The 12,499-nt window shown below is 50.7% G+C and overlaps 1 protein-coding gene across 2 annotated transcripts; it reads left to right on the top strand.

Annotated features, from left to right (window-relative positions):
• Nucleotides 1–380: 380 nt before the first annotated feature.
• TRIM63 (tripartite motif containing 63) lies at nucleotides 381–12,499 on the top strand. Of its 2 annotated transcripts, none has more exons than XM_065874170.1 (9): nucleotides 381–667; nucleotides 1,558–1,733; nucleotides 4,560–4,728; nucleotides 5,520–5,615; nucleotides 7,043–7,276; nucleotides 8,042–8,064; nucleotides 8,405–8,529; nucleotides 10,779–10,850; nucleotides 11,921–12,499. In XM_065874170.1, exons 1-9 carry the CDS (start codon nucleotides 509–511, stop codon nucleotides 11,929–11,931), a joined length of 1,065 nt encoding a protein of 354 aa, XP_065730242.1. In that variant the 5' UTR covers nucleotides 381–508; the 3' UTR covers nucleotides 11,932–12,499. The 2 variants fall into 2 exon arrangements, with proteins under 2 accessions (XP_065730242.1, XP_065730250.1); XM_065874178.1 differs by having other exon boundaries at nucleotides 412–667; nucleotides 1,561–1,733; nucleotides 11,921–11,931.

Raw genomic sequence — 12,499 nt, 5'->3', positions numbered from 1 at the left:
GGGATGGGCCTCATCTGGGGACAGACCTGATTTAGGTCAGTGAGAGGGCACCGGCTATTAACCCCACAAATCCCAGTGGCCCACTCCCTCCTTACCAGCCTACTGTGGGAGGAGACTAATTTTTGGAGGAAACTCTGGGTACTCAGTCCTGCCCCAAGCCTGTCCACGAACAAGCTGTTCTTGTTTACGACCCCCGTCCCAAGGGAACAGCTATTGCTCATCCTCACATGTGATTGGAGAAGGCTGGTCTTTCGGGCCTGGAGGAAACTCAAGCCTCGCCAGCCGCTTGGCATTGGAATTCTCAGCTGGTCCCTTCCTGGGGCTCATGTGACCAGGGTCCAGCTATAAATATCAGAGGGGCCACAGACCAAGGCAGAATTTGGGCTCCAGGAGAAGAAGGCAAAGAGGCTCCAGGCGGGTATTCTGTGACAAAGGCAAGACCCCATATCTGCTTAGAGCGAGGCAGGTGAAGGAGACAGCCAGGTGGGTCCCCACGTCTCCTGACAGTATGGATTATAAGTCAAGCCTGATCCAGGATGGGAACCCCATGGAGAACCTGGAGAAGCAGCTGATCTGCCCCATCTGCCTGGAGATGTTTACCAAGCCAGTGGTCATCTTGCCATGTCAACACAACCTCTGCCGGAAGTGTGCCTGTGACATCTTCCAGGTCAGTGCTGGGCATGGCCTAGAACTGGGGCCTCAGGCAGCTACTCAGTTTTCCTGTAGTGAAAACTAAAAGAAAACTTCTCTCTTAGCCCAGGACCCTTCCAAACTGGGGCTGTTTTATCCCCCTCTGAAGTGAACCCCTGCAGAGGCCTCTGGAAGGGGCCGAGGCGGGTAGGGAAGCAGCTCTGGCTGCCCCAGTCCTTCTCCATGACGTACATTTCCCCTCCGCACCCTGCCTGTAGCTACTCCACCGCAGTTGACTCTCCAATCAGGATTCCAAAAGCCTCAAGTGATAAGTGGGAGAGACAGGCGGAGAGGGGAGAGAAACCAGACCCTGGGGGCTGGAGCCAGCTCCAAAGTGGCAGGGTGCCTAGAGTTTTAGGAGGAGGGTGGCCGAGAGGCACTGAGCCATAGAGGTATCTTCCCCTTTGAAGCTGTTCCCTATATAATATGGTGCAGGAGGGACTTCATCTCTCTAAGAAAAGAATGGGAGCGATGTGCATCCTGGTTGGGAGGCAGGCCTCAAAGTTCCCCAGAAGCACTTTACAGGATGATCTCTCACTATTTTTTCTTTAAAGTAGCAGCCCTAGGAGCTGGCTCTAATTATATGCCCATTTCATAAATGGGCAAACTGAGGCTTGGAGAGAAAAAGTTGCTCGCCTGAAGTCATTCAGAGAATTACTGTGACTTGAGCCTAGGTCTGCTGACCTCCAAACCTGTTGATCGCTTGGTTACTTCTCAGGTGCTCCCTGTGTAAGGAGGCTGATCCTCTCATTTCAGGATAGGGAGCTTTAAGTCATCTTGGGGTGAGCAGGGGGAAGGATAGTCGGAGGTCAGAAAGGGAAGGAGTTGAGGAGGGAGCCCAGGCCTCACCTCTGCCCTTGTCACCAGCAGGCTGCAAATCCCTACTGGGCCAACCGGGGTGGCTCAGTGTCCATGTCTGGAAGCCGTTTCCGATGCCCCTCCTGCCGCCATGAAGTGATCATGGACCGTCATGGAGTGTACGGCCTGCAGAGGAATCTGCTGGTGGAGAACATCATTGATATCTACAAGCAGGAGTGCTGCAGGTCAGTTCACCCTGCAGCTGGGAGGCCATCCCCTCTCCCCAGCTCATCCTCTGAGCCCAGCTCTCCAAGGCCCCATCCTCCTTCATCTGCTCAGGATCCAGTCCCCTAGCTGGAAGAGCTATGCTAGCCAATCCAGAGAGCCACCTGCCTCTTCCCCAGGCAGGAACGGAGGCTCACCTTATCCCGCAGCCCTGGCTTTTGGTGTCACCCAGTGAATGGAAGGGGATCCAGACATTAGGCTATCCTCCTGGAAGATACTGAGACAGAAACCAGGGGAAAGATGAGATGTAAGAGGGAGAGAGAGGCACTGGAGCCAGCTAAGTGGCCCTGATAAGCAGAGAATTCACCCAGTGAGAACATAGCCAGTTTCTCTATAGTGATAACACCAGCGCGAGACACTGGGAATGCTTCCTGCTGCTGCTTCGTGACAATCCTATGGATCAGCATGGCTTTCATCATCCCTGTTTCATGGATGAGGAAGCTGAGGCTCAAAGAGGTGAAGTCAATTAATTACCCAAGGTTTCCCAGCTGACAAGTAGAATTGCTGGGACTGGGCCCAGTCCATCTAGCTCCAAGTCTCCCTATTTGTGAAATAGCCACTCATTCTCAGGCAGAATTTGTGCATGGTCGAAGTTGTGCAGTGTTGGGCCTCAAACTGGGGAGAGACACAGCTACCAGGGAGATCTCTACAAATCAGGACATCCTGACAAGACTTCCAGGCTGCTGACCTCATGGCCCTTGTGGTCCCAAACCTTCACCAAGTGCCTGCCTACAGGCAGTGTCTGGCCCCCCAAAAAGGTGACAGACCAACCCTCGCCTGAGAAAGCTCTGACCTGAGAACTGTGTTTGCTACTCTGACTCTGTTACTCACGCAGTGTAGAATACTGGGTAAGTCTTTGGGCCTCCTTTTCCCCTGTCTCCAGAAAGGGACAGTAAGATTTGTTATTGTGACTGTCATGTAGGATTTTGATGGGAAATGTTAAAGATATCAAATATTTATTGAGCAGCTACTGTGTGCAGGCACTGCACTAAGTATTTTCCGTGCGTTATCCCTGTTTAATTCTCACAGTAATCCTGTAAACCATTCTTACCCTCATTTTCTGATGAGGAAATGGAGGCTCTGAAAGGATCAGAGGTTTGTCCTAGGCCACTCAGCTAGCAAGTGGTGAAGGTGAGAGGGAGCCTGTCTGACTGACTGCCCAGTGAACATTCTTAACCGCTACTGCCTCTTATGTAGCTAGAGTTCAACACTACAAAAATGCAATGATATCGTTGATCATGATAATAATAATAATAAAATCAATATTGCACCAGAATAGTAGCCCACCCAGTGTCGACCTAGGCAGAGCATGTTGTCAAGGCCTTTCCACAGAGTTGAATGATGACGATAGTTATGGAGGGTCTGCTCTGTGCCAGGCACTGCACGTTCAGTACAGACAATTCCTGCCATGATCCCAGTAGCTCTGGGATGAAACCAAGGCTCAGAGAGGTGAAATCATTTGTCCAAGGTCACAATGAGTAAGTGGCAGAACAATCTGGATTTGAACCCCGATGTTGGTGCCTGGGGCTGGGAGGATAGGCAACTGGGATGACAGAGGACACAGGTACCAGACCCTCAGGATCTTGCCTCACCTCTGCACCTACTGCCACCCCAGAGCTCCCTTCCCAGGGGATAGAGACAGGTGGCAAAGAGAGAGCCCTGCCAGCATGGGGGGACCCTGGGCTAAAAGATGCAAAAAGGTAAGTCTGGAAAGGGGCCTATTTAAGACCCTGAGGGGACAATAATGCCCAGGGTGTGATCGGCCATGCAAGGTTCTTTGGAGGGGAGGCACTGACATGATGGGGGACAGTCATTCTGAGCTGCCTACTGTGTTAGGGGCTGGGAAAGCAGAGGTGTGTAGATGTGCTCTTGGCTCTAAATGAGTGTATAGTTAGCTGGGGCAGTAAGACCTAGACCCAAAAAATGGAATCTCGGGGAGGAAGTGACCCTGAGAGAAACACAGAAAACATGCCAGAGGCCCTAAAAGGAGAGAGAGAGACAAAGGGAGAAAGTCATCCTAAGAGTGTGTGTTTGGGAGGAAACAGAAAGAAGCGATTCTGGACCCTGGAAAGAATCTCGGACTGGAAATCAAGGCTTGTGCTGGGCCATTGGATGGCCCTGTGTTGCCCATGTTCTAGTTGTGTGACTTGGGGCACACGTAATGCCTCTCTCTCAGAGCCTCGGGGCGCCTTCATGGCATGCTTACTGATTTTTTCTTTCTACCTGTATTTGATTACCACCTTCTCCATGCCAGGCACTGTACACTGTAGATTCAGGGGGTGAAGGGAATAGGCAAGCTTCCCGGCTTTGATGGAGATTACAGTCTGGTGGATTAAATATAGAATTCAATGAGGCCATGAATATAAATTGCTTTGCTCAGAGCCCAGCCTGCTGTACCCAAGAGCATGGGGACTATAATTAGAGCAAATGAACTCTAGCCTCCCATGCCCTGACTTGCTGGGTGACCTTGGGCAAGTCAATTCACCTTTCTGGGACCCAGTTTCCTCTTCTTGAAAATGTCTCAAAATGACTCTGGGATTCTGCAATCCTTCCCATGTCCTGTACTGGCAAGGCCTAGGGCCAACTCCATCACTGGACTTTGAATCCTAGTCTTGGTGTCATTGGCTTCCCTGGTCCTGGGTCCTCAGAAGATGGAAAGAAAAGGGTTTGGGACAGCCCACCACTGAGAGCTTGGGTCATGGATCTGGGGTGGCCTCCTGGGGCTGGGGGAGGAGACAGGGACTCGAGACTCCCACCTCGTGACTTATGACTCTTCTCCACTTCAGTCGGCCCCTGCAGAAAGGCAACCACCCCATGTGCAAGGAGCACGAAGATGAGAAAATCAACATCTACTGCCTCACATGTGAGGTGCCCACGTGCTCCATGTGCAAGGTGTTTGGGGTCCACAAGGCCTGCGAGGTGGCCCCACTGCAGAGTGTCTTCCAGGGACAAAAGGTGCTGACCTGAGCTACTTCCACCCCCGGCCCGAGCCTGCTGGACATATGATTCAGGATGCGGATTTGATCCCTATAGATCTGCTGAGCCGGCCTTTCGGGAATAGTCACCCTGGAGGGACTTCCTGCCCGCAGGGCCAGCAGCCCTTGCCTTCCCTGGGGAGGTGGCTGAACTCATGAGTTATACTTAGAGCCACTTGAGAGCATCTGGGTGTGGCCCCAAGGGAGAGGGCAGGTCCCAGGGCCAGGCCACCAGGGCCCTCTCTGGCCACGACTTCTACCACCCAGTGTGGTTTGGGTCCCAGATACCCCTTCCTGTGCTGGTCACCTCTCCCTGGATCCCTCTGCAGCAGGAGGCAGCTGAGAGTCCTCTCCCCGGGCCTCTGGGCCTGTGGGAGCCCCGCCATGCTGTCCATGCAGTAAGCAGTGGCTCCCCTTTCTATACTCTTTCCTCCCCACCTCCTCCTCTTCTCTTGATCTCTCTCTTCGAGAATTCTCCAACCTCTTTCTTTTATGGATCCCTCCATCCCTAGAAACAAGCCCCTCCTCTGCCAGCACATTGCGGTGTATTTTGGGCAGCTCATTTCCCCTCTCTGGGCCTCATCTGTAAAATGAGGGATGCAGTCTCTCTCTGATATTTTCTGCTCTGGAGCTGAGCTGTACCTCAGAAAGAGGCTCTTCCTAGCAGAGAGGGGAGTGAGGGTGCCGTTTTGCTGCCATGCCCCAGAGGGCAGGCCCTGAGACTATTTTTGTCTCTCTTCTCCCGATCCCCCACCCCTTCCTCCCGTCTAGACCGAGCTGAGTAACTGTATCTCCATGCTGGTGGCAGGGAACGACCGTGTTCAGACCATCATCACTCAGCTGGAGGACTCCTGTCGAGTGACCGAGGTGAGGGGAAGACTAGCTCTGCCTGGGGGTTCGAAGCCTCCCAGTGCAGCTCCGTCTCTGGGGTGTTCAAGCAGGGATGGTGGGGGAGGGACTGACTAATCAATTCATCCACCCGTTCAACAAACGCTTCCTGAGGACAGCTGTGTGTCAGGCTCAGCCAGAGGTGCTGAGGGTGTGGCGGTGAGCAAGACAGACCGGGTCCCTGACTTCAGGCAGTGTCCCACCAATAATTCCCAGCGTTTATTCAGCACGAGTAGCTTTTAGAACATTGTTCTCCAGTGCGCTGTAGACTAAAGCTTCTCAAACTTGAATGTGCGTGCAAACCACCCTGGGATCTTGTTAAAATTCAAGTTCTGATTCAGTAGGTCTAGAATGAGGCACGAGATTCTGCTTTTCTAACAAGCTCCCAGGATTTGCCCAAGTTGCTAGTCCATGGACTACACTTTGAGTAGCAAGGCTGTAGAGGCAGAAGGCAACTTTTCTATCCCTGCGAAAGCACCCATGATTTTCCATCTCCCCTTGTGGGGACCTGGAAATGAGGTGGGGGAAAGGGATCATTACATTTCTGGTGGACAAAAGAGTTGTGTGAAGGATGGGTTTAAAGGAAGGAAGAGGGATGTTGTTATTACCCATAACAACATAATAACATAACAACATAATAACGTAACAACATAATAACTGGGAGGGGCTCCCGGTCCGACAGAGGATACTAGAGCCCCCAGTCTGATGAGATGCTATTATTATACCTACTTTATAGGTAAGGAAACGAAGATTAGCATCAGTGTTGGACAGAAGGAAGCCTCAATGTGGAGGCCACTAGGGGAGGAGCAGCTTCTCCACCTCTCAGATGACCAAATGATGCAGAGCTTCCCAAATCTGGTCTTGGTCCTAAAATGGGAGGAAGACTGTGACTTGGGGAGGCCCACATACATCATCCCATCTGACCTTAGAGTCTCTACTTTTTTTTTTTTTTTTGCGGTACGCGGGCCTCTCACTGCTGTGGCCTCTCCCGTTGCGGAGCACAGGCTCCGGACGCGCAGGCTCAGCGGCCATGGCTCACGGGCCCAGCCGCTCCGCAGCATGTGGGATCCTCCCGGACCGGGGCACGGACTCGTGTCCCCTGCATCAGCAGGCGGACTCTCAACCACTGCACCACCAGGGAAGCCCAGAGTCTCTACTTTTGACGAAAGGTTGTAGCTTTCTCTATGACACCAGCCTCCAAATGTTACTGGTGTACTAAGTGGCTAGGAAACCTTAGCAAAAGCTTTCTTCTTGCTAAGACTTCATTTCGTGTTCTGTGAAATGGGGGTGCAGTCAATCTTCCCCAGCTTCAGACATTTTATTCCTAGCACACCCATCCCAAGAAAGAAGCATTGGGGACAGGATGGAGGGCCTGCAGGATGTGACTCCAAGATTTCTGTCACCAGGAGAACAGTCACCAGGTGAAGGAAGAGCTGAGCCGGAAGTTCGACATGCTGTACGCCATCCTGGACGAGAAGAAGAGTGAGCTGCTGCAGCGGGTCACGCGAGAGCAGGAGGAGAAGCTCAGCTTCCACGAGGCCCTCATCCAGCAATACCGGCAGCAACTGGAGAAGTCCAGCAAGCTGGTGGAGACAGCCATCCAGTCCCTGGACGAGCCTGGCGGGGCCGTCTTCCTCTCGGTGAGCAGGACCGGGAGGGTGTGGGCACTTCAGCTCCACAGCTCTGTCTGAGGGTCAAGTCGTGCTTCATCCCTGATCACCAAAGAATGTGCGCTTGGGCAAGTCATTTAATGCTCTCCAAGCCTCAGTCTTCTCGTCTGTAAAGTGAGCATGTAACAGTTCCTACCTTCTTTCCTCTTAACTGATTTTATGAGGATCATATAAAAGGATGTTTGTGAAATGGCTTTGCAAGCGGCAAAATACAGTGTCCACGTAGAGACGATTAACTGAGCACCTGCCATAGGCCAGCCACTGAGGTGGAGACACAGATGAACGAGACACAGCCCTACCCTAGAAGAGCTTCTTGGGGGAGACATAAAAAGATCAGCTATAAGATTTTGTGAAGGAAGAGTAAAGTTCAATAAAAATTTCCTAAGCACGTACTGTGGGCCAGGCTTTGTGCTATACATTGGGTATAAAAAGGTGATTAGGTATCGTTCTCATCTTGAAGATTTCAGAGTTTAAGAGGGTTTAGACTGATACTCCTAGAATCTAAGCTTCCTGCCAGGACAATGGGAGGGTCCTAGGATGATGAGCAAGATGTGTGCGGACGATGGACAGAGGGAAAATCCAAGTTCTGTTCTGCTGAAACTCAGGAGCGGGTCACAGCTGGGCTAGGGAACAGCACCAAGTGCCCATCTGCAGAGCCCAGTCACTGGTTTTGCTGATTTCCTGGGGCTACCCTTTCTGCAGTCCTAACCCTTTGCTCTTTCTTTTCCCCCACAGGGTGCCAAGCAACTCATCAGAAGGTCAGTGTCTCTCCGGGGCTATGATCCAAGGCCCCAGCTCCCTTCAGGGCCTCTGACTTCTGTCCAGAGGGCCTCCTCCTTTGCATTAGGTCTGCTGGGAGGGTCTCACCCCAGGATAGCTTTCCTGGCCTTTGCACCCCCACTTTCTTGGACCATCCGTTCTGCTTGTGACTGGAGAGGAAATACTCCATCCTCCAGGGGGAGTCACTGGGTGCAAGGCCTGGGTGTGGGCACAAGCACGCACCCTGGTATAAGTTAGGGCTAAAACAACTCCTTCCTTCTCTGAGGCCAGAGATCTCACTGTGCTCCCACCCCACCCCTTTTTCTCTCCCCCCTACAGCATTGTGGAAGCGTCCAAGGGTTGCCAGCTGGGGAAGATAGAGCAGGGCTTTGAAAACATGGACTACTTTACTTTGGACTTAGAGCACATAGCAGACACCCTGAGGGCCATCGACTTTGAGACAGGTAAGGGACTGTTTTCCCCCCAAATCAGCTTCCCTCCCACTGAGCCCCACACAGAGGCAGATACACTAGCAAAGACGCCCAGATATCAGTTAAATTCACACAGCCAACTTCTGGATGAGCCCAGAGCCCACCACAGTGCCTGGTACATAATTGTTGCTCAATTAATCATGTATGGATCTGCTATGGGGAGGAACCTGGGGGCCATAGAAAGAGCTTGGCAACTGGAGTCAGGCAGACCTAAGGTCAAATCCGATTCTACCACTTCTTATCTGTGTGGCCTTTTGGAGGCTCCCTCCACCTCTGAAGTTCGGAGCTTCACTTCCTAACTTTAAACTTAGGTAACAAATGGGCCTACGGACAATGACCACCGAGTGATGCTGTTGCAACAAATAAGATATTGCTCCAGAAGCCTCTGTAAGATGCTAGACATGTACTAGTTATTGCCTAAAGCTAGTCTAGGCTTCAGCTTCTTGCTGCTATAATCGCGGAGGCTCAGGCACCTTAAGTCATCTATATTCTGTCCTTGCTTCTGTGATTACTCTTCCATAACGTACATATAATAATTGTAACAATATCACCATAACAATAATAAAGGGAACATTATAAGAGAAAATGAGGCAACCAGATGGAGAACAAAGATTTTGATAGTTTGCTCAAGGTTACACAGTCGAAAGATAGCTAGTTAGCAATGAAGAAAGAGAGGGCGGATCCAATTCTGCTGAATGTTGCATTTGTCTGAGAGGTGGTGCTCCAATGATCTGCTGAGAGAAAGAAAGAGGGGTAGAGGTTGTTCAGGAACAGGGAAGAACTGTGAGTGCGCTGGCAAGAGAAAGAGAAGAGCTTCTTGGCACCTCCTGCATCTGCTCTCCTGCAAGCTTTCAGACTCTGATGTGTTAAATCTGTTCCCAGAAGCCCAGATATACTCTATTCTTGGGTAAGGACAAAATGCATCCCAAAGCTGAGATGTCAATGGACTCGGGTGTATCCACTGCTGTAGAGCATCTGCTCCACTGTCACCTTCCCTAAGCTAAGGTATTCAAGAGTGGATCATACTATGTGAACAGTCCGACGTTGTGACTATCTGCACTGCCTTCGGTAATCTCCCTGAGCCTCCGTGCCCTCATGGATAAATGGGGAGAGTACCCACAGCTACCATTTATTGAGCACGTTCTATATCCAGGGCACTGAGCCCTGGACGTGAATTCTGCTGTTTAATACAACAACTTTAAGAGGTAGTTCTCTTGTCATCTCCATTTTGTAACTGAGGCAATAAAACCAAGGAAAGGTGAGAGACTTGCAGAGGCCACATACCAGTAAGTAACCCCCGCGCAGATTCCACCGAGGGCCTTCTGGGGATTTTATGAGGCAGTGCGTGTACAGTCCTTAGCACAAGGAAGCACTTGGCACATAGTAAGTTCTCAGCAAATGCTGCTGAGTAGTTAATTGTGATAATGGTTAAACCACCACAAAACCGTTCCCTGGGTTATGCACAGATCCCAATTGTCAGTTTGGAGGAATGAACTCTTTCAAGCCTCTCCCCAGATACTCTTGACAAATGCTCTGAGTCTGTAGTGACCCCTCAGGGCCCCCAAAGGCTTAAGGAAGTGGCTTGAGAGAGGGGGTGGGGAAGGGACACGTTCCCTGTGAGTAGAGCTTGAAGGCGATACCCCAGGACGTGACAGTGAGCACAAAGGTTGCGTCACAGTCACTGTCTGAGGCTCAGTTTCAGACACCTAAGGAGCAGATGGCCCCAGAAGGGCTCCACGCCCCACTTCCACACCTCTGTAGGCTAAGGAATGCGGAAAACTGAAGAAGGAGCGCTAGGCAAGCAGATTTCAAAGGCTGAGCAGATTCCTTCAGAATAAGGGTTCCGATCCCTGAGAATCAAGGCGTCTTTGTCCGATTTTCCCCAGGTGAAGTTGATCTGTCTAAGACATGTGCAGCGGTACACAGTGTGCTTCCCCAAAGGTCCCTCCAGTCGCAGGCAGAGCAAGAGACATATGCTGCTGCTGCTGCGACTGGAAAAAGGAGGTCTTGAGCCTCCCTCGCTTGGAAGGGCGTGGGAAGAAAGGAGGAGGCTGGGGAAGGAGGACACAAGCCCATCACCTCCTCGGCCAGTGATGTCACCGCGTGGCCGCTTGACCCCGACTGGTTATGGAACGGGTGCTGTCTCCAGCCTGGATCTTCTTTGAGCCTCTCCTCTGAGACACCAGCCCCAACCTAATGCAATTGTTCTTTGTCACACACAGGTGAGGAAGAGGAGGAGTTTATTGAAGAAGAAAATCAGGAAGAGGAAGAGTCCACAGAGGGGAAGGAAGAAGGTGAGAAAGCCGTCTCCCTCCTTTCATTCGTTCATTCATTCAGTGACAACATGAGATCCCTACTGAGTGCAAAGTGCTGTGCTTGACGGTGGGGTGATGTTTCTTGTTCCCTGTAGGGGTTTTAAACCTGTTAAGGTAAAGTCGTGTTCCCTTTACTCTTAGAGAACTCCCCCAAACTATTCATCATAAAAAGCTCCCATTTTACATCTAAATGACCTTCCTGAACAGAAAGTGACACAGCCTAACAGAGGCAAAAGAGAGCACCCACAAGGCAGGCTTGGCCCAATGTTCAAAATTTTAAAAATTAGTTGTCAACATTTTTTAAATTAGTAGATTTTTTTAAAAGGATGTTTTGTTTTTGTTTTCTTGTAAAAGAAGAGTTCAACTAAGACTTTGGATTTTCACCCTGTCAGAATTTGGAAAGAGCTAACAACGCTGGGCTTGCCCTTCTCCCTAGTCTCAGAGAGCTGGCTCTGGGAAGCAGTTGCCTCCCTTGGATGGGACATCCATTTGCTAGTTGGCCCAGCCCCACCACTGTCAGCTGGCCTGCCTGGCCCATTCATGTCACCTGGCCGCATAGGTATCTGAGCTTCCCAACCTGGCAGAGTACAATTAAGGGCCTGGGTTCTGAATCACAGCTTTACCACGGACTAGCGGTGTGTTCTTGGGCAGTTCACGACTTTTCTGAATCTTGACGTACTCATCTATGCAAGGGGGCATACCAGTACTGACCTCAAAAGATTAGACTGTAATCAGGACTAAATTAGGTAATCATTTAACACAGTGTCTGGCACATAGAAACGTCATGTCTGCTAATGTTATTATTTTTCAGTTCAAGTTATTATTGGAACTAAATTCCAATCCAGCTAAAAAACACAAAGTAGCCTTCTAGAGTCTTTTGCATTGGATCATGAAATCCATAGCATTTAGGCAGCTAAATTCTATTGCAATTGTCAACGGAAGAGGCCAGGCAGGAATTGGAGTCTGATAATTTTGTCACTGCATCCGGGTAAGCCCTGGCTCCTCCTGAGGCCCTACCTCACCTTGTGTTTCTTCGTCTTTTTTTTCAGGACACCAGTAAGGAGATGGATGAGGGAGAGACCGTCTAGATGCAGAGAGACTGGGGAGGGTGGGGATGGGCCCAGCTACCTTGGTGACAGGCCCAGGGTGGGAGGGGTCAGGGCCCCCGGAGGGGCAATGGGGAGGTGTGTCTTCTCTCTGCTCAGAGAGCAGGAACCAGGAGCGGGACCTCACCGCCGTGTCCAGCATCATGAACCAGAGTTGGAGACGTGCTTGAAACAACCACACTGGATACTTTTCTACGTTGGTGCAAAACGGAATATTCTGTACATTTTTAAAATGTGATTTTTGTATATACTTGTATATGTATGCCAATTTGGTGCTTTTTGTAAAGGAACTTTTGTATGATAATGCCTGGTCATCGTGTGATGGACGATTGTTATAAAGAAGGGAAAGAAGCCAGGTTGGTACAGCCACCCACTTCCTCTCCTTGGTGGGAGGGGCTCCGTAGCACTCACAGACCTAGGAAAGGATAAGGTACTGTATTTCAGTGTCTATTCCTGACATAAGGGACAGCGACTGAGTTCGTGTTACATGTTGTTTTAATAAATGCACAGCGCTTTCTTCCA

This window comes from Phocoena phocoena, chromosome 1 (assembly GCF_963924675.1).
Source record: "Phocoena phocoena chromosome 1, mPhoPho1.1, whole genome shotgun sequence".
In the NCBI taxonomy this organism is placed as follows: Eukaryota; Metazoa; Chordata; class Mammalia; order Artiodactyla; family Phocoenidae; genus Phocoena; species Phocoena phocoena.
The sequence above is the reverse complement of the archived record's forward strand: the minus strand, read 5'-3'. Positions and strand labels throughout refer to the sequence as shown.